Below are 22,254 nucleotides of genomic sequence, written 5' to 3'. Positions count from 1 at the left end.
TGTCACACTGCCTTCTGTCTGACTCCGTCTCCTCCTCCACATCCCTCTTATAAGGACCAGTGCTTGCTGATTATATTGGGTCCACCCAGGTGATCCATGAAAATACATCTCAAGATCTTTAACCTAATAATATTTGCCAAGTTCCTTTTGCCACATACGCTAGTATTCACAACTTCTGGGGCTCAGGATGCAGACCTATCTGGGGAACGCTGTTCAGCCCACGACGAACGTTAACTGAAACCACTGATTCAAATTAGACACAAATCGTCGAAGCAAGTCCTAGTTTGTTCCATGTCGCTGAGCTCATCAGGGTCGACATAAACCAAGTACTTTTTAGCTCTTCTTTTGAATATATCAACATGTGTTCCTTAGGCATTCAGTTTAATTACTACATCAGTCATGTTTAGTTTCTTTTGTCTGTATTTTCTAAATATTTTATGGAATTATTTCAAGCGATCATGCTGAATATGTAGGATTGAAGTAAAACTCTGTAAAGAAGACACACCTTTTATATAGCATAGCAAAAAAGAACACAGGTTTTGAGTCAAAACGGAGCTTGGTTCCGATCTTGCCCTTCTACCTGTCTTAGGCCAAGTTTCATTATCAAATGGGAGTGTCAGTATCTGTCTGTGTAAGCCTGTGGCACAGATTAAGGAAAGTGATGCCTGAAAAAATATGGAAAATAGACGGGAAGCAGTGACTAAAGAGGAGCTCAATAAACATGGTCTACAAACAGGTAAAAAGTAGAAGTGCAGAGGGAAGGAAAAAGCAGCTGTCAAGTCAGTCTATTAACTGCCTGGTCATTGTGACACGTGAACCAAATGACCTCTGACAAATACCCTGACAGGTACTCTGAACATTACCCGGATGACAACTTCAATATGACGATCAGCTCTGTGAGGCCCCTACACCCTAATCCACGGTAACTGGGAAGCAGATGGACAAAGTCCAAAGCACTCAGTCACAAGCCAGCCGTGCGACATCAGGCCAGTCACAACTTCCACGAAAGCCTGTTTTCTCCCCTGTGAAGTGGAATATATTTCTCTTATCTCAGAGGCATGTACCAAGTGCTGAGAAAAATACGGCCTGTAAACTGGCTGGCATTTAACAAGAACTCAACAAATACCAGCGCATCATTATTAACAATTATGTGACACCGACAAGTTCTTTCATATCTCCAGAGCCCCTGATGAATCATGCGAGAGAACATCCTAAACACATGAAAATCCCTAAAACCAGAACTGAAGATATACTCGGTACCTGGTAAATATCAGTTTTCTGCAGTCCTCCTTAATCGCTCTGTGGTAGAAAAAGCAATGGCTCCCCCAAGACGCCCACATCCTCATCTCCAGAACCTCTAAATGTTTAAGTTGCACGGAGAAGGAAAACTACAAGTTGCAGACAGAACTAAGGTTGTTAATCGGCTAATCTTAAAATGGGAAGATTCTCCTGGATTATCCAGGTAGCTCCAGGCAATGACAAAGAGTCTCACAAATGGAGGAGAAAAGCAAGAGAGGCCTGCAGGAGAGGCCTACGGGAGAGGCAGCGTGGAAGTTGCTGGCTTCAGAGACGGAGGAAGGGGCCAGGCGCCCAGGGCTGTGCGTAGCCTCCTGCAGCCAGAAAAGTTAGGGAACAATTTCTCTCCCTGAATCTCCAGAAAGGGACTTAGTGTCCCAGACACCTGACTCTGGCCCTGTGAGAACCATTACAGACTTCTGCCCTCTAGAACCCCAAGATAATAAAGCCACTAAATTCACGGCTATGCGTTACAGCAGCCGTAGAACACGGATATACTCTCTCTTCCGGTTTTTCAGTTTTATTGTAAATAAGTCACAAACAACATCTGAATCTGAAAACCAAAAAAGGAAAGAAAATTATTTTTGTTTTCTCTACACAGACGAACCTCATCTTAAACGTCCTAAGAAAATCACTTCTTTCTGAACTGTACCCATGAGAGATGGGAACAGTGCTTGATTGTTGGCCCTTGCCATAAAGAACTTAAGATACCAAACAATATAAACTGACTCATTACTGTTTCGGAACGATGGTGTTAAATAACACAATTAAGATATGAGCCACTGCATAGAAGTACCTGGTGTTAAAAGCAGCAGCCAACTCAAGAGAAGCCTTTATGACTCCAAACTAAGCAAGACACGGTGCATATTCCCCTTGGGCATACTGGCTTCCAGCACTCTGTATGTTAAATTTCAAGGCAAAGTTTATGGTTTGAAACCTATTCTGCATATTGTGATTTTTGTTCAAGCGGAAGAAACACTGCTTCTTTGACTTCTAGGTGATAACCGTGGAGGCCAATATTTGCTCCAAACAAGAAGCCCAAATCAAGGTACTTAGAAAAGTTTATTATTGATATTTTTCAAACAGACGGCAAAACTATTTTGGGAAAGGGTTACTCGAGTAGGAAGTGACAACTGTAAAATGAAATTAAGTGAACTATGAGACTGTGAACTGGCACCTGACGCTCCCTTAATTCCTAGTATGGTCTGCAGGCAAAGGAGCTGAAAAACAAAGTGTCAGTGACACACCCAAATCTCTGGAGGACACCAAGGACCCTCACCGTCTTCCCAAACACTGAAACGTCACCACCAGTGAGAAAGAACTGTGGTCCAATGGACTCGTCTGGGCCACCCCCCTGGGTCCAAGCACTAGGAAGTGACCCCTCCGGGGGCAAGCAGACAAGAGACCAAAAGTATCCTCCGATGAGGGGACCTTACCAGGCTTTTCTCCTGGAACTTACTTTTGGCCCATTTTTACCACGTGGCTATTGCAAGAAGAAAGCCCAAACAGTTCTACCCTTTTTGGATGAGGTCACAACCACCCGTTCGAGGGACCAAACAAGAACTAGGGTCCAACCTAAGGGGAGGGCAGCAGGAGGCAGACAAGGAGTCCGCTCCGCCCCTAAGCCCTAGAGGAGAGGCGGTGGGGCCGTCTGTTGCAGTCTGTTGCAGTCTCCGTGCCAAGAGTAAAAGTCTACGTTTGCCCAGGATGGTGTCTGCGCCCTCCGCATACATCCCCAGGGAACCCTCTGAGGCCGGGCTCAGGATTCACCTTCCGGATGGACTGCGAGGCAGCAACACTAACCAATACTTTTGCAAAGAAAGAAGCAATTACGACAGGCATTTGCTGGTGAGAATTGAAAGGCACAACGCATTTCACTTACGTTAAACTCTATTGGGAAAGTGTGAGCCAACTCAACAGTCGTCTGGAAGACTTGTGGTGGGCAAGATTTGCTGGGAGGAGGCAGTAGGCCTTGTGCGCAGACAAGCCCGCAAGAGCCTGGCTGTGCCACCACCCTCCCTAAGCTCCCTGAACCAAACTGTGATCAGCTCAGAGTTGAAGAAGCTTACAGAGATCCTGTTTTGCTTAAGCATCACGAGCGGTGACAAACTTTAAGATTCCTATTTGAAAAGATATGCATCACACATGCGCACACAAAAAGCTTTTAAAACACACAGTTTCAAGTATAGTTTACACTGATGGACTCACACCCTTTATGAAGAAAAGGAAACAACAAAGGGATTCTTCTCCTTTGCCCAAGACTCCAGTGCTGAAAGGGCCACAAGGGTCCCTTTGTCCTTTTCTCTTTTGATTCTGCGCTCTCCCCAGGGGATCTCCTCCACCAACGCTTCAAATACATGGTCATGCACTCTTAGTCAGATGTCTAGGAATACTACATACAATTCTCAACTCACAGAACTCAAACGCTTTTAAACCTGTGTCGTTCAACATCCTAAATGATCTTTCTAAAACACGTAGCTGACCGTGTCCTTCTCCAGCATTAGATCCGTCCAATCATGCTCCAAATTTAAAATACATTCTTACTCCTCCCCTGTCTACTGGCCCTGCACATTCTAGTCCCTGCCTATCCTGCTCCCCTGCTTGTCAATACATTCCTGCTTTTACTTTATACTCGAGACCAAGAGAAGCTGCTTTCACGTGTATTATTCATCCAACCAACACTGAGCGCCTACTGTGTGTTAGGCGCTATTCTGACTATTCTCAGCACTAGAGATCCAGCAGCCTGGAGTCTCCGTTCTGCAGTCTTGAGGTGTGTCACTAAATCCGCATGGGGCGCCTGGGCGGCTCAGTTGGTTAAACGTCCGACCTCGGCTCAGGTCATGATCTCGCAGTCTGTGAGTTCGAGCCCTGCATCCGGCTCTGTGCTGACAGCACAGAGCCCAGAGCCTGCTTCAGATTCTGTGTCTTCCTTGCTCTCTACCCCTCCCCTGCTCGCACTCTCTTTGTCTCTCTCTCAAAAATAAAAAAAATTTTCAAAAACAAAACAAAACACAACTGAATCCTCGCAAGAAGCCTAGCCTGGCAGGTGGGCAGTATGGTGCCTGCTCTGACAAACTAAGGAACTGAGTTTGGAGAGGTAAAGGTCTGCACCCAAGTTCAGTAATTCTTAAATGACAGAGTCTGAGTCTCAGACCCAAGGCCGGTGCCCACACTGCCAGGGCGCACACGCCTGCCATGATGGCCCGAGAAGTAGCAGGTCTCTCAAAATCAGTCGCTGGGAACTCAAATAAGATGAGAACACTCTTTCTCCATGTTCCTTCCACAAAGCACCCCGAGGTCATGAATCCATTGCCCTAACGCAGAGAAGAATCTGAGACCAACCGACTCTTCACTCTGCAAACACCAGCGAGAAGCAACGATCTCCCAGGCACCGCGCTGGTCACCAGAGCAGGAATCGAACATAGCGAGTCACGTCTCCTTGCCTGAAGGAAGCCGGACTCTGGTGGGAGAAAGAACTCCCAACGGGTCGTTGGCCTCTGGAGCGTGATACACGCAAGCAGGGCTGCAAAGAGGGGGGAGGGGCGTGGAGCGGGCGTGGGGACACGCGGGGGGGGGCGGGGGGGGGGGGCACGGGCCCAATGGCGCTCCCTCCGGCAGCCAGTCCACGTCTGCGCAGACGCCACGGTGGCGGGCGACGAGACGGACTCCCGCCGCACCAGGGGTCACAGCCGGTCCGTCGCCCTCCCCGGTGGGCTCCCCACCCCTAGGTGGTGTCACAGGCCCCCGCGCTGGTCTTTGCCGCGGCAGCGCTCGCCGCCGGCCGGCCGCCTGTGTTCCCCGCGGGGCCGCGTCCGCCCCGGGCAAGAAGCGAACACCCTTCCGGCCCCGCGGGAAAGGCCGTGGAGACACGCACGGCCCGCCGGTCCCCTCCCGGGGCCCCCGCGAGCCGGACACGGGCCTCCCCCAGGGGTAAACCCGGAGGTCTCATCAGCAGAAGGTGCTGCTCGCGGGCCGTCTCGCCCGGCCCGGACGCTCTGTGCCGCTCGGACCCCTTTCCTGGAAGTAACACGGGGCTCTGGCGGAGAGTTCACACGCAGCCTGCTACGTGCACGCTTCCACAAGTACACGGCCTGAGCTGGGCTCCACGAACGACGGACACGTGCACGCCGGCCGGAAGAACTCTGGAGGAGGTGACCGCCTCCGCGTGACCACAAGATGCCAGGCACGTCCGTCACACAACTCCCTCGGGATCATTCTATAGGTGGATAAACTGAGGCTCACCGAACTTCCTACCACCAAAAGGAACACACCTCTTCACCATTTATGAGCAAGACCCTGGCAGGGTCGAGAAGGAAACAAAACAAAGTATAGTAATACAGAATACAGTCAATTCACCATTAAGACACATGACTTTTAGTTTTTCAGTCGCCGTGTTCTTCCAAGTCATTGTGGACCTAGGGCAGGGGGTTTGGTGTCCTATCTGTTCTGAACTGATGGTAAACTACACGATGGGCAGCGTCCAAAGTGCAGACAGTCCTTGCTTCACGTGTCTCTGAGTATGTGAGAGACGCACAGACACCGAGCTGTAGCTTCCTCAGGAAGGTTCTTTCCATACTTAAAAACAACAAAACAGGGGCTCTTGGGTGGCTTAGTCCTTGAAGTGTTGGCCTCTTGGTTGATTTCAGCTCAGATCATGATCCCAGGGCTGTGAGTTCGAGTCCCGTGTCAGGCTCTGCGCTTCTGCACTGGCAGCATGAAGCCTGCTTGGGATTCTCTCTCTCTCTCTCTCTCTCTCTCTCTCTCTCTCTCTCTCTCTCAAAATAATAAACATTCAAAACAAAAAAAAAACAACAAAACAAAAAGCAGTAAAACTCATTAACCAAATCAAAATCTTGTGAGGCACCTCAGGACCTGGCAGAGAAAAGCCAAGTGCGGGCAGGAGACTTGCTCAGGACCCCCTTCACCACCGGACCAGGACTTTCCACAGAACCATGAGCTGTTCTGGGACACAGAACTTTAATACCACCTTCTTGATTTCTAGAGAAAGGACTGAGCACCACTTCATGCTTTTCTGATAAACAATCAGCCAGCCAGCCAACACAACAACCACTCACAAACACAACAACCACTCACCAACACGCTGACTACTGACTTTTGAATTTGGAGAATTAAAAAAAAAAAAAAATGTAAGCAATAACTAAAAGTCTGATTTCTTTTAGAGTCATCAAGGACACTTTAAATTGACTTGATTTACATCTTTATGCTTACACCGCTGCTGTTCGCAATACCTTGGTGCCTGGGTTTTCTCGGTGTCCCACATTACCTGGATCATTGTCACTGTGCATCGACAACAGGTGGTCCTTCCTAATGACATACTTTTCTCCGAGACTGGGTTCACTCCCTGATAAAATCCATTCATCACTGCTATAACCAAATCCTTTTTTGAATAAATCAGAGAAATAATTACATAAAGAAAATTGTGAAGAAATAAACCTATTCTCAGACAATAAAAGGAGTATTTTTTGAGATTTTTCACCCAATTGATCGGTGCTGAAGTTCTGCCTTTCAGCTAAAGACTACACAGAACAGAGTTATGCTAGACCAGAGCAGGGGCCCTATGTAATGCCTGCACGTTACAGCTATGCCTTGAGATAGGACTTTATTAAGAAAAAGGTAGCCATGAAGGCACCTCGGTGGGTCAGTCGGTTAAGTGTCCGACTCTGGTTCAGGTCGTGATCTCGCGGTTCGTAAGTTCGAGCCCATGTCGGGCTCTGTCTGACAGCTCGGAGCCTAGAGTCTGCTTCTGATTCTGTGTCTCCCTGTCTCTGCCCCTGTCTCCCTCTCTCTCTCTCTCTCACTCTCAAAAATAATCATTAAAAAAAAGTTTAAAAAAAGAAAAAAAGGTAGCCATGTTATCATGACAACATAAACACCCTCAGGAGTTTTATGAAATTATTTTTTCTTATTATTACTTTGCATATTGTGCACATCGGGTGTTTAAAAGACTCGGATCTTGCAAATGAGGACCTCAACAAATCGGTAAGCCATAAGAAATCTGTATCTAAAAGATCCACGTAAGAGGAATGAGTGGTCTAACAATTATCATTAATTAACTCATCCAAAGAGTTTTGACAGCGCCCTTATGGTGGGCGGTATCGCAAAAGAGAGATACGGCCTGGTCCCTGCTCTCCAGTAGCTGGGAACGAGGAAGGACAGGCAGACTAACGCCCACGGCCGAAGCCAGCACACTACGCGTATCACAAAATAGCGTTGCGAGGACACAATCGTAATCATTCGTGTCCATGCTGTCTCTGGCTGCTTTTCTGCCGCAACAGCAAGTTGAGTGGAATGTACAGCCCACGGAACATTCGCTTCTGTCCACTTGCAGTCAGTCTACAGGCCTACTCCGAGTCTCACGCGAAGACAATGGCGATACACCTGCAGACACATCATCAACCACTCTGTCCAGTGAAAGGGCCCAGCAGCAATGATACACCAGTAGTCCGCTCCAGATTTTGATGTTTAAAGACCATTCCACACCATAAGAAACTAGGCACCTTGGAAGAAATGGCTAATTTTAGAGCTGCGGCACGGCAAGTACAAGATGTGCCTGGAACAAAATGCTGTTAAGGGGTTTAAAAAAAATATTCAAAAGGCATATGGGATGCTCCTTTCAATGAGACCCAGGAGCCACGATAAAGGGCCTCCCAATGGCCAAATCTGGGACAATTTAATTGCCAATTTATATAACGATTAGCAAAGGATTATGACCAGTTGAATCAAAGAAGAATCCCTGAAATTATACAGACAGATGACGGAGGGAGGGAGAGGAGGAAGAAGGAAAGAAAAAAATGAACACGTTCCCTCAGGTAGAATGTCAACCAATCAATGTAGATGGAATGACTGAATTAGAAAATCGCCACTTTAGGGGCACCTGGGTGGCTCAGTCAGCTAAGCGTCCGACTCTTAATTTCGGCTCAGGTCACGACCTCACAGTTCATAGGTTCAAGCCCCGCATCGGGCTCTGGGCTGAAAGCATGAAGCCTGCTTGGGATTCTCTCCCCCTCTGTGCCCATCCAATGTTCGTGCGTGCGTGCGCGGTGTCTCTCTCTCAAAATAAATAAAATTAAAAAAAAAAAAATCTCCATCTTACAACTAGCATAGTAATAATTCAGGTTAACAAACGTTAATGGACGCTAAAATCTGTGAGGAAGAGTTTACAATGAGGAACAGAGTATTTACAAGTGTCTCCTCACAAAAATACTAATTTCCGGGGCGCCTGGGTGGCGCAGTCGGTTAGGCGTCCGACTTCAGCCAGGTCACGATCTCGCCGTCTGTGAGTTCGAGCCCCGCGTCAGGCTCTGGGCTGATGGCTCGGAGCCTGGAGCCTGTTTCCGATTCTGTGTCTCCCTCTCTCTCTGCCCCTCCCCCGTTCATGCTCTGTCTCTCTCTGTCCCAAAAATAAAATAAAAAACATTGAAAAAAAAAAATTAAAAAAAAAAATACTAATTTCCTTACAAAAGGAAAATAATATCTTTGCAGTGGAGACAGCTGGCAGGACCTTAACCAAGTAATCAAACCTGTATCGTCGGTCACAGGACAACGTGACCCCGACACCGTGCGCCTCCCAATAGGAGGTGCCGAGCAGGACACACCATCGCCTCAGGGGGATTCCTGCGGAAGCGGAAGCACGTGAACCGGATATTAAGGAAATGGACAACCCAGGCGGACAACCCACAGAAACCTGGTCTCTGTGGTAATCAAACACGCACGGCATAAAAGGTAAAGGAAGACGCAGCTGCTCTTCCAAAGTGAGAGACCAAAAGACACTAAACAGCTGAATGCACTCTCGGGTCTTGAACTGGATCCTCTCCAAGACCAAATGGGAAGCACGGCAAGAGTGGCGCGCGGACTGCAGACGAGACAGTCGTATGAAACAACGATCGACTTCCTAAATGTGATCACTCTCCTCCAGAACTGCAGTTACGTAAGAGAAAATCCACGCTAAGGTGGACTTTTAGGGGCAAGGGGAGATAACGTGGGCACCTTACTCCCCAACGAGCCAGGAACATACGTAAATACACGGGGACGATGGGAAAGCAGATGTGGGAAAGCGTTAACAACTGGGGAATCCAGACAAACGGGCGTACGGGACGCCTTAGCACTATATTTTCAACTCTTTTATTTTAAAACTGTTTCCAAATAAAAGTTTTCAATGCCTAGAATAAGAAATGAAGGTCTTAACAACGGGAGGGGGAGAGAAGAGAGATAAGCAAATAACCACAAAGCGCCAACAGGAATACTAGGTGCGACGGAAACATAGGGGAGCCTGGAGCTAAGAATTACGTGCGGGGATCGGAAAGGGTCTGTGTCGCTGACCGAGTCCCTTTCCCACCTGTGATGGGTTCGGTGTCCAGCCAAGCCCTCTTCGAAGAGGACTCGCCCTGGCCCCATGATGAGCTGAAGTCATTCTGAGCCCCGAAAACCTCTCTGCATTCTCCTACCGAACACACTCTTGGAACCGTTCCCTCTACGTGTTTATCTCTCCTCCCCGGACTGCAGACTGCTTGACAAATGACGAAGACTGAAGACCGTGATGGTGGTGGTGGTGGTGGTGGCGGTGGTGGTGATGGTGATGATGATGATGATGATGATGATGATGATGATGAAGGCGGGAGCAGCTGTTTACCCCACGCTTAGTACCTACCAGGCATGACACTATACATCTCATCACACAAAGACTCCAAGCAGGCTTCCTTTTTTTCAACAACCATTTTATAGTCATGGAAACTGAGGCTGAGCACGGTTCACGAATCCAAGGTCACAACACAAAGAAGCGGCTCAAACCTGTGTGACTGAGAACTGTCCTCAGCCTCTCCTTGTTACCAAACAGTCTGAACCTCGTCCCAGCATTTTCAGTCAGCAGCAGGCACGCGCTGGTTAGGCAAACGGGAGGTGAAAGGGACCTCTCTCAGGACTCGGCTCTGTTTACAGTATGCCGAGCACATCCAAACTCAAGGCCAGGAGCAGAGGAGGCACGAGGTGGGAGGAGAAAGCCGGCCCTGTAAAAACGGCCAGCAGATACTCTACTGCACCGGTAGATAACCGAGAACTGATGTAGGAAAGTCAGATATAAAAGATATGACATGAGGATGAGAAACATAAATGTGCAGTGATCTCATATTAGATGTGACAAATATGTCCTGTATGTCAAAAACTTAGAATGAAAGTAAATACCTATAAAATCATTGTCTTTCCACCTTAGTGACCTATGAGGCAGGCATTACTGCCAGTGTAGACATGGAAGTAACTGGCCCAGAACACACAGTTCAATTTAACAGGTCAGGTACTTAACAAATATTAGTTGAATAAACGGACAAAATGAAAGAAACCTCAGGATACGTTTCTGAAGTCCCGTGGCCTCTTTCCAGTATTCCGCTCTGCTAAAATTACTAAATTTGTAATCGTGTCTTTGTCCAAAATTCCTCCCGGGTTTTGTACCTGGACCTGGTCAGCCCCTTACCCAGGAGGAAGCAGACGTTTCCACACCAGCTGACAAAGCTTTGGTTACTACGGTTTGCTTCCTCACACAAATGGAAGATTTTGACTCATCGGCTCCAATGCAAATAACAGGACTATAATTTCCCCCACAGAACAAACAAATTTATGGCCAACAGCCATAAATCAGACTATCCTAACACTTACCTTGAATAAAGTTTTCAGTTCAACGCTTTGGAGATAATTTTTCTGTAGGGCATAGTGAGCCCTCTCCCGTGACCTTGCACGAGCTCTGAATCCCTGTAACCTGTGTCCGTTCACCTGCACAGCGAGCACAGAGCAACCTGCCAGAGGTCGCCAGGGTTAACCAGGTAACGTGTGAAAAAGGACCCGGCAGCAGCCCCTGGCACACCCGAAGCACTCGGGAGGTGCCCACGGAACGGCAGTCATGGTTCTCGGCGAATACTGAGGACAGCCACAGGGTGCGCCTCTTAAAATCAGAACTGTGAAAGGCTGATGCCGATACAGGGGTATCGAAAGCAACGCCGGCCTGCGGACCATCAAGCCCGGTTCCGAGTAGCTACCGGCGGGACCAGGGGTAACCAGCTGTGCGCAGCGCCATCTAGTGGAGCCGGAGCAGAGCACAAGTGCCGACCGCGGGACAGGGACGCCCGTGCAAACTGCCCCTGCTCCCCTCCGTTGGGATGTCCAGGAGAGCTGGAAACAACAGCGACCCCCGCCCCTGTAACACGTGCATCAGAAAGGGCGCTCTCACTTCCGCATGCTCTTTATCATACCACGAAGAACATCGGTGATGCGCCACGAACACTACTTCTAAAGTCCTTAAAATAGCCGCCGGGGCTGATGGGCAAAAAAAATATGGAAATGTCCAGCTGCCCAATCCAGGGTAAAAGATCTTGTGCTGGTGGAGAGGAGCTGCTGAGGGTCCAGCTACGTTTTAATGTGGGCAGTCACAAAGCCGTTTAGGGAGGCTTCATTTGCTCATTGACGCTTCTGGTGCCACAGAACCTTGAACAGCACCATCAAAATCAGAGCGCTAACTTTGCACAGGGTTATCACTAAATAAGCTTCCTAAGAATGAGTCTATTTTTTCTAGATTTTAAAACTACACTCATTCTAATAACAAAAAAATCACCCCGAGAATTAAATCTAGACGGTTATTACACGTTTTACATCTGAAAAGTGACCCAGCACGCACACGTGGTCTCAGGCTATTGCCTAAAACTAGCAGGCAACATTTATTAAGCACCTGCTATGTGTTAGGCACTGTACTTATCTCATGTCTAGAACAGCCCTACAAAGGAGGTATAGGTGCTCCCATTTTACAGACAGGAAACTGAGGCTCCTTCTGTAGCAGCTCCTCCCTTGTTAAGTAACACCCTTTCCCCTATAAATGCCACCCACCACACCTGCCATGCCGCCACGGGTCACAAAGTTTCTGCCCCGTTTTGTCAGGCCGCTGTGTGTCCCTCTGGACAGCATGCACTCTGCCGTCCTCACAGACCACTGGCCCAATACCGAGCACTTAATTTTCAGAGCTGCATGACAGAGAATTTCCATGGAAGTCAAAGATGAAAATGCACCTCTACCTGGTGCTCCCAGGTAAAGTGTCTAGTGTCCTGGAGGTAGGCAGGTAAGGATTTAAATCTCGGCTTGCCACTTAGCTGTCTGACCTTAGGCAATTATTTGTCCTGCAATGCCCTCACTTCTCTCACCTGTAAAAGCAAGTAAACCGATTTACTCTTTTAACACTGTTAGAAAAATTAAATGAAACAATGGACATAAAGCTTCTAACCCAGAAAAAACCTCTTGATAAATGGTAACTACTACTATTAGCAATCGCAAGGCGAGGTTATTCAAACATCCTCCCCACCCCCATCCCACCTCCATCCCAGAGCCAAAACCATTGTCGGTGGAATATGTTCTCTTACGTTCTTGGCACTCTTTTTCCCTCGCTTTTTGAGCCTGTTTTTAGAAAATGGAGAATTTCTACACATACCACAAACTGACTAAAAATGTCTGCTATCATACTTTCAACCAATTGTTCCTATGATACAGAATTAAAATACAAAGAGCTCCGTGCCTCTGAGAGGTTCCTTAAAGACCCACAGAGCTTTCTCAAGAATCTGATTTAGGGGCACCTGGCTGGCCCGGTTGGTTAAGCATCTGACTCTTGATTTCGGTTCAGGTCATGATCTCATGGTTCGTGAGTTCGAGCCCCACATCGGGCTCTGCACTGACAGTGTGAGCCTGCTTGGGATTCTCTCGCTCTCAAAATAAATAAATAAACTTAAAAAAATAAAAACGAAATTCGACTTAGTCACTTTCTACACTGAAAGTTTTCCTATTTTCTCTTTGACCGCTGGGACACACAACTAAAAATCCTTGCCTTCAATGCCCACTAAAGGCTGAAAAGTGCTGCTGGAGAACACAGGAAGAAAGTGAACAGCCTTTGCGGTAAAGCACACTTTAGGGGACCGTTTCTTAAAATCTCCCACTGCCAAAGGAAATCCCTAACTGGCTTCTACTACAATAAAACTTTTATTTGAAAACAATGTCGACCTCTGTCCTTTTATCTCTTTTAGTAAAGTAGCCTATCAAAACCCCACAGACTAGATTTAAAATTGCAGCCTGACTATTTAAAATTGTGCACCTTCACTGGGCAAGCTACTTCACATTTCTGAGACTCAGACGCGCCATTTGAAAAAAACAAAAGAGGCAGGCAGGGCATAAAACCACCTACCTTGCGAGATCTTTGTGGGGACTGGAGATAATGCACAGGAAGCACCTGGCACGGAGGCCCTCAGTTTGGCAGCTTGCATCATAATCATCATCCCCAACGCTAAGGAACACTTCTATTTTTTGGTAAAAAATGTAAACCACTTTATCCTCATTCGGTGGGAAGATGACGACCAGCTAAAGGGTCCTGTGATGCCAGAGCGGCTGCCGACGCCCGATCCATCCGAAGTCCCAGCCGCTCTCTGCACGTGGGTGTCTGCCCGCCCGCTGCTAGTGTGGACCACCTCCTTCAGGTAAGAGGGCGGGAGTCTGCCATGGTCCCAGGGCTTCAAGTTTCCGCTTTTTAACCCGTCAGAAGAAATTTCACACAGGAATTTAGGCAAGGAGAGCTAACTGTATTGGAGCACACTGGCTTAATCAATTGCTTAAGAAGAAGAAAAGTAAATAAACATCTGATTCAAAGTGGATCTGCTAACATCTCATTAACTCCCAGAGAAGGACCCCCTACGGTTCTACCCCACCCACGAAAGGGCACTGGGGCCTTGTGCTGGCTCCCGGCTGCATCTCACTTAGCGCCTCTTTGGTTTGTGTCCCTGGGGCCGGTCCAGACTTCATCCCTGCCCCTTTCAGCTGTCCTTTAAGGAACCCACTGCTCAACACTTTCTGAGTCTCCCACCTCCAGGAATATTAAAACACAACGCTGACACAACGCGGGGTGGGAGGCTGCAGGAGCCAGGTGCCGAGAGTTACGGGAGGTGCTCAGGTCGGAAAGACGGGAGTGTCCCAAGAAGACGGAGGTCGCAATGATGTGTTGTGCCGATGAGGACACCATCAGAGATGTAAGCACCATAAGCACTGGCTGCTCTGGGACAAAATGGGCAATCTGGATCCATGGGGCAGATGGGGCGGGGGGGTGGGTAAGGGATGTGGTCACAGGAGATACCCTAGAGCAGAAATTCCCAGGGTGAGGTACAAGAACAGATGCTATAGAATCTTTCAGTTCCGGCACCATTACTAACGGCCGTCCCAGCCTGCCCCGGTACCTCTGTGGGCCAGTGAGGTCCCGGAAAGAACGACACTGCTTGCACCTTCGCGTGGGCATTTTGCAAGCATGTCACCCGGAGTAAGTCATTTCAGTCGCTGGGAGTCTCAGTTTCTACAACTGAAACGTTGGGCTGCTAACGTCTACACTTCTGGGTTGTTACCAGTATTCAGATGGCAGACAAGACGGGGCACAGAGAAGAGCCTCGAAAATGTCCCTAGGCTGACTGAGTTAAACCATCTAGTCACTCAGTACTTCTGAAGGAGAGTTGAAGACGTTCCCCAGTTAAAAAGGAGGGCATCTATGCACTTGAAACTCACTCTCAAATTAAGACATATGAGAGTGCTCGTTTCTCAGCAGCAGAGTCTGTTTTCTCCCCTCGCTACCTCCAGGACCCGGCACAAGGACCTGGCAGGTTCTCAGGAAACATGCCACTAATGACCAGATACCAAAACACTGTAACTCACAATTGCTGGATCGCTCCGAATCATAACACACTACAGGAAATTCAGAAATGGTTTGCCTAAAAAAACAAACGAGAACTCTGAAAAGCCTCTAAGAAAAACAATTAAAAACTAAAAACCACACCCTCCTTTGGATGAAACAGAAACTCACACACCACTTCCAAATATAAGTCTGCAATCTCCATTCTCATTTGTCTCTCTTACTCTACACGTCTGACAACATTCAAGCGAACTGCAAACAGTTTCTAAAAAGGGGGGGGGGGAGGGTCACCACAAATGACACCTCAAGCCATCAGGGTTTTGTTGAACAAAGAGAAGCATGTGGGGCTAAGTAACGATCCTCCCTTCATGTGTTTTTACCCCTCACGTACATCCTGAGTGATGCTAAGAGCACTAATATCAGAGAAATGGATGCCATATGAAAAATTACCATCTTGAAATACCAACAGAGAATTTTATCAATCCGGACACAAACAGACCACCTTCATCTTGACTCCTTTGCTCCGCTTCCTCTTGTAACCAACCACTAAATATAACTTGGCAGCGAACCAGCCACCAATCCATATATTATATCAGATAATTAAAAATACAGGGTTATGTAATCTTATTTAATGGTTACTTGGCTTGGATTGAAAGCCATCCAAAGCAGTACCAGAGAACTGGATGAAATTATAATGCATAAGACATTTCTAAAGATGTTTTTTAGTAAGAGTCAGCACATCCCCTACTAGCAAATATAATACAAAACACGGAACGCTACTTTCATCTCCAATTAACCTCCCTGGCAAGAAACAGACAATGTCAATTCCTTCCAGGGGGCTCGGGAAATGGGGAGAGACATACCAAAGCCTATCTTCTTTGATTTGATTTTAACATCAAGTAAACATCACCCATTACATTTGGTAGAGAAACAACAGTGCTCAGTATTTACAGGGTAGGGGGAAGGAGAGCCAGTTAGCCTAAGAAAATAAAAGTCAGCAACTAATGCTCACCGTGACACGCAAGCCTGGAAAAGGTATAAAAGCTGACTTCCATTAGCACAGGAGCGTAGATCTTGAGGCCATCCCAGCTCAAGTTCTTACTTACAGATTATTAGAAAAAAATAATTCAGCGAGGAGGCTGATCAATGTTTACAACTACTGAATTTTTTAAAAATGGCAACATCTCATTTATAAACGGTTTCATTATCATAATGTGTTGATTACTAAAGTAATAAACTGGTCACAGGAGGGCTTTAATTCAAAGTGCCTCTTGGCCGGAGCACTAAAATCCTGTAGGATAGATAAACCTACTATACATGTTTGTTTCTTCAAACAGACCACTAGATAAGTATCAAAAGAAACTTTTTTTTATAAAAATCAAGGTAAGTCCACCAGAAAAGAGCATATTAATTACATTGATCTCTACAGGGTTTTAAATTAGCGTGTGTTGTATTCTATCTTTGCAAGAAGGCACAAATAGCAAGAACAATGGCCTTAAGAGACAGGAGACCTGAGTTCAAATTAGATCTCAGCTGCCCACAAACTTGCATAGTTGGGTTCCGCAGCCGCCTCCCCAGAAAAACGGAGATGTCAATGTCAGCCTCACAAGAGTCCAAGTGTGAGAAAGGAACTGAACGGCATCAGCGTGTACCTTAAAGAGCCTTGGAAACTTCAACACGCTATGCAAACATAAGGTATCGGGTTCAGTGCTGACCGTCGTCACGGTACAAGTTGGTGCCGGAAGCCTAATTCCAGCATCGAGATACAGAATAAACTCTGAAAAGAAATAGTTTCTTTCAGAGGCAAACAGTCAATAAAATCGCTAAATATGAATAAAAATGCTTTTCTATAGCCAATAACAAGATGGTTATCAGATTCAAAATCAAAGTTTTCTAATAACCATTCAAATTCAGATGTAAGACACTATTTTAGAGGTGCACTTGTAATTCTGAAGTTACATAATTGAGCATAATTAATACTTTAAATGATAAGGCTTTGCATTCTGGATATCAGCTTATGATTTAAGAGGAAAACATTTTCGTCTCAAGTAGTCTAAATTAACAGTAATAACAGCATCTTGAGTATCACCTTTTCCTTCCTTCATGTAACTGTTCGCTGTGAGAAATGTAGTCCTTACACAAATTACTTTTTGTATGGAAAAGTAAGGTGATCGGGTTTAACATCTACAAAAATACTAAACGGGAACACTGTCCAGTATCTATTTCAAGTAACCAGAAGCCACTGACACTAGTAAAAACACAAAACACCAAAAGAATTTTGAATGTATGGTTTTAGCAACACAGTACTATGGCAACATGGCACGGAGGTAAAAAAAAAAAAAAAAAAAAAAAAAATTCTGACTTTCAAAATAAGATAACTCATTACACTTGTACTTCAGCTGTTTCCTTAATTGAGCACCACATAACTTTGATTCGGCTTCTTTTTTAAGAAAAATGCACTTGACTCCACAATCCAGACTATTTCTAATGCCACTGATCTCACACAACGTACAGAGAAATTTCTTTCACAGAAATGACAGCCCAGCAGGCAACAAAAGATATATGTAAATCATAAAGCAGTGCAAACCTAACTGCAGAACTGTTCAGAAGAGCCTCGGAGTAAGCTTAAAATTCCTTTTCCCTAATTTAAGAATGTAAGCCCATTACTTTTTCACAAGCCCGTTTTACTAAAGAAATAAAAAATAAGCCTGCAATTAAAATAAAATGGGAGAGGTCCGTAAACCGATTTCTGTTCCACAATTCAGACAGCATGCGTGCTTACATTCTTGGAGACACGGAGTCTCCCCACTAACAACACACCCTACTCTGTCTGCAGAACCGGCTGAAACAGGCAAATGCTGGAGGCTGCTGTTCAAAAATATAGATATCGATATACAAATAGAATATGTCTGCCTCTTCTTTCACTTCCAACAATAAAAGAGCCAGGGCCAGCATTAAGATCAGCAGACCCGATTTAACTCGGAAACCACAAACTGTCACTGCACGGAGTGATTCCTGCAAAAGGGAACAGATCTGACCAGGTAATGTTTCTGCCATCACCCAGAGAAGCAGCACACCAGTAGCCCCCAAGCCCATCTTCATCTGAAACATGGGTAACAAATACAGAAGGACCCGAGGACTGCTCCCGGGAAGGAAGGCTCCATTTACCGTCCATCCCAGATCACTCAGGAAGCTCAAGGAAGAACAAGCCAGGAAATCCTGTCCTGGGTAGGCGCGCCTCCATATGCCCCTGGATCCCGGTGCCCTCTGCTTCCCAGGGCTGTTCACACCCTGGACTGGCGGAAGCAGCGCTAAAACGGCATAGGCAGCAAAGACTCCTCGTCTGGTCTTCTGAACTCCTAACCAGCCTCCAGTGAGGGTGACCCACCCAGAGCGTCCCAAAGAGAAGACAGGCGAGCCAAGAAGGGGGCTCTTGCGTGGGCCCCTACCAACCCCTCCCCACCAAGGGCCAGCCTGCAAGCCTGGGCAGGAGCTGCCCACCTCCAGGGAGAGCAGACCACCCTGCCAGGGTACGGATAACCTGGGCACTGGAGAAAAAACGAGACAGACAGGAACTGGGCTCTGCCACTAAGACCGCTGGGTCCTTCTCGGAAACGCTTGGGGTCTGACCCCAAACCTCCCCCAAGGTCCTCAAACTTCACTAACAATACAGGCACCTGTTCCCTTCACCTTTTGTGCATTTCATCCCCTCCAATCCTTCCATTTTGCTCCAGCTCTTTCTCCAGCTCCCCGGACAGACCAAACACACGAGGATGCCCGAATCCCTCACAAACTCCCCTCCGATGAGATAATTCAACCCCCGCCCCACCAAAGCCCCCAGATGTTCGCCGTCCCCCACCCACAAGTTTACCTCGGGTATCCTCGAGTCCCCAAAGATCTTCCAGTCTCGTCCGAGCGCCCCAGCCTTCTGCCCCCCCGCCCCGGCCGCGTCTCCCAAAGGCACACACATCTCGCTTTCCCCCGGGTGTCCCGTATTCCCCCAGGTCCCCACCCAAACGCCCCCCCGGATTGCTACCTGGGTCCCCTCCCGCCTCCCCAGCTCTGCTTCCAGCCAGCCCCACAGGTCCGCCTCCCCAGCGCCCCCGCATTTCCACCCGATCCCGAGCCTCCCCCGTCCCCGAGCCGCCCCGGCCGCCACTCCCCCGGCCCCAACGGCCGCGGGCTACAGTTAACGGCCGGCCGACCGGCCGGCGTGCGCCCTCACCTTGGTTCACCAGCCGCAGAGCGTGCGTGAAGGAGGGGTCCAGGGAGTCCTTCTCCGCCATCAGCTCCGGCAGGTACTTCTCCTCCATGCTCGCCGGCCGCCGGGCCCGGGACGCCGACGCGCGGCGGGCGAGCAGCGGCGGCCCCGCGCCCCCCGACCCCGCCCGCGCCCCAGCGGCGCGCAACCCGGGCCAGAAGCCGCGGCCGGGGCGCGGCAGAGCCAAGCCCGGAGGTCGGCCAGGCGGCGGCACGGGGCGGGGGTGGCCGCCGAGTGCCCCGCGCTGGCGGCCGCTGTCTCCCGGACGCGGCCCCCGCGGCCCCGCAGCGGGCCGAGCAGGAGCGGGCGCGGGCCGGCGCGGTCAGGCGGGCCCTCGGGCCGGGCCGGCGGCGCGCTCGGCGAGCCTGAGGCAGTCCCGGGCGAGCCCCGCCAGCCGGCGCCCGCGCCCCAGCTCAGCCGCGACCCGCACGCCGCGCGCCGCCCCGCGCTCTCCGAGCGGCCGCGCCGAGCGCCCGGCCCGCCGCCCCGCCCGCCGCGCCTGCGCCTGCGCGCCGCGCCCGCGCCCCCCGCCCCGCCCCGCCCGCCGCCTCCGGGGGGGTGGGGGCCCGCCCCCTGCTGCGCGGCAGTCCGCGGGGAAGGGCGTCCCGGCGCCTCCCGCCCGCCGCGCGCTCTCCTCCGGCCCCGGGGGGCGCGGGGGAGCCCGGCTGTGCGGTGCCGGCGCGGCCCGACGCGGACGCCGGGAAACTGAGGCCCGGAGAGGTCGCGCGGCTCGCCCAAGGTCACCCGGCGAGCGCTCCCCGGAGGAGGGTCAGGGGCCCGGCCGGGAGAGAGGACAGGGAGGCGAGCCCGGGCTCGCCCCAGCGGGCCCTGGGGAGAGGCATCGGGGCGAGCCGCGCTGCTCTTGATGGCTCCCAGGACTTCCCTAACTTCTCTCGCGTTGCTGTCCCCTCCTGTTTGCAAGCAAATAACGCGGGCGCGCCGTCCTTCCCGGGCGCCCGGGCTCTGGGCGCCCACCCCGGGACCCTGGGTCCCGAGGTCGGTTACGTAAAAGAGCGTGCCCTTCAGGGTGTCTTTGTCAGCCCGAGTTGCCACCGGCTCATCTTTCTCTTCTCCCCTAAACCGGCTGTGCCTGGATGAGGAAGAGGGAGCCTTGCTGGAACCTGTTCCCTCCGGGGGAGAGTGCCCTGGACGCACGTGGGCGCTGATGTCCTCTGTCCCTTTCCGCCCTCTTCCCCAAGGAGCCCTCCCTGGGGCCCGTTTTCAGGTTTAGTGAGCATGTGGAGTAAATGTCTCCCAGCTGGCCTAGGACTCAGAGTCTGTCCTGCCTTTCCCCCTCCAAACCTCCACCCCCAGTCCTGGCCTCAATGTCACATTCCCTGGACAGCTTTCCAAGACTTCCTCTGCCAAGCTGGTCAGGGCACCATGTCCTCCACCCCCCACCCCACCCCCCTTCCCTCCCCCTCGCTGGTCAGCCCTGGCTCACAGAGAGCTGTAATTCTGTTTTCTTGAGACCATGAGCATCTCAGGGGCAGAGCTAGAGTTTTGTTTTGGGGGGAGGGTCCCCAGCACCTGGTGCCTTTGGGAGAGGTGGGGGGGGGGCACCAGATATGTTTGTTGAAGTGACAAACCAGTGGAAAGCCACTCCTGTGGCCAGCTGTGGAGGGCAGGCGTGGAATCTTCCTCCCATGCACCTGTAGGCCTCCGCAGCCAGAGATGCTGAGAGTGGACATTGAGCAGCACCAAGCTACTGTAAATCCCACCCCCAGTACCACCTCCCTCAAGCTCAAGCACTCCAACCCCTGTTCCTCCCTAGACTGACTTGGCTCCCAGCTAAAGGGCCATTTCAGAATTCCCAGTAAGAACCTTCTTCATGTCTGTCTTTCGGCTAAACTCTCAAGAGGCCCTCAAATGACAGGTTAAATGTGTGGCCTCTGGGACGGGACAACCCAGATTTGCAATTATGGCTCTGCTGCTCACTAGCTGTGACCTCTCTGTGCCTCAGTCTCCTCATCTTGTAGAGATGAGAATAGACCCGATTTCATAACAGAGCCATGAAGAGTAAACTAAGCAGCTCCTAATGAAATCCCCCCAAACAGTCTTCCGCACACAGTTAAGTGCTTAGCTGGTCTTTGTCGGGGTTTTCTTTGCATGGTTCTTCTCTTGGTCTTCCAAATCTCTTTCCCCTCAGCCATGGCTCCCTGGAGCACTCAGCAAACACCACTGTGTGTGGTCCTCACTGCAGGACACCCCATGGATTGCCCCAGTTGACTAAGCGAAGGACGGGGGGGGGGGGGGGGGGGGGGGGGGGGGGGGGCAGAGTGGGGCTTCTAGAACAGCAAAGGGGGATGGTTGCAGTCCCAGCTCCTCCCTGACTCTCCGCAGGACCTTGGCTAATTAAACCTGTGTGAGCTTCAGAGACCCCCTCTCCAAAACCTGGGTTACGCCAGCAACCCTGGAGGGCGGCTGGAAAGATCCATGGGGCAGTGTCTTCTCCTCAACATTAGAATGGAATGCACATACCTCCCGCTTAGGTTCCTGCATCACAGGACCAAGGGCGTGAGTCCCCGGCAGACAGCCACCTTTAAAGGGAGGAAGGGAGGTGAGTTCTGGGGCATGGATGAGCCCCAGGAGAGGAGAATGGGACCAGACGCTGGACACTCAGCCGCTCCCTCCCCACTTCCTCTTTTACAGTCTCCCTTCCATTCAGACCCTCTGCCCGAATCACAGTCCAAACTTCGAGGAATCACTGCTTTCATTAAGCATTTGCCAGGTGCCAGGCACTATGTCAGGGGCTCTTTCATTCACCATTTTAAGTTTTCTCAACAACCTGTAGGGAAGACACCATTTATCACCACTTACAAATGAGGAAACCGAGGCTCAGAGCAGTTTGATACTTTGCTTCAGCCCACGGCTGTCAGCAAGGGATCCCAGACCCGTGGACCCTCATGCCTCCTCCCCCTCCCTTCCCTGTTCAGTCTGTGACACTGGGGACTGGCTCCACCCTCCTGCATCCGCAGGGTTGGCAGAGAAG

At 49.8% G+C, this 22,254-nt stretch overlaps 1 protein-coding gene across 4 annotated transcripts in view; it reads right to left on the bottom strand.

Moving 5' to 3' along the window:
• Positions 1–19,386, bottom strand: part of KHDRBS3 (KH RNA binding domain containing, signal transduction associated 3) — a 191,106-nt gene extending 171,720 nt beyond the window's left edge. Inside the window, exon 1 of one of the 4 annotated variants that reach the window (XR_006300628.1) lies at positions 13,520–13,675. Coding sequence is in view for 3 of the 4 variants with exons in the window: in XM_043601838.1 (XP_043457773.1) it covers positions 13,520–13,610 (91 nt within the window). In the remaining variant the exon portion in view is untranslated. Of the gene's footprint in view, positions 1–13,519; positions 13,684–19,226 lie in introns of those variants that run through there. The other 3 variants (XM_043601837.1, XM_043601838.1, XM_043601836.1) reach the window with 3 other exon arrangements.
• Between the last annotated feature and the right edge of the window lie 2,868 nt (positions 19,387–22,254).

This window comes from Prionailurus bengalensis, chromosome F2 (assembly GCF_016509475.1).
Source record: "Prionailurus bengalensis isolate Pbe53 chromosome F2, Fcat_Pben_1.1_paternal_pri, whole genome shotgun sequence".
Classification (NCBI taxonomy): Eukaryota; Metazoa; Chordata; class Mammalia; order Carnivora; family Felidae; genus Prionailurus; species Prionailurus bengalensis.
The sequence above is the reverse complement of the archived record's forward strand: the minus strand, read 5'-3'. Positions and strand labels throughout refer to the sequence as shown.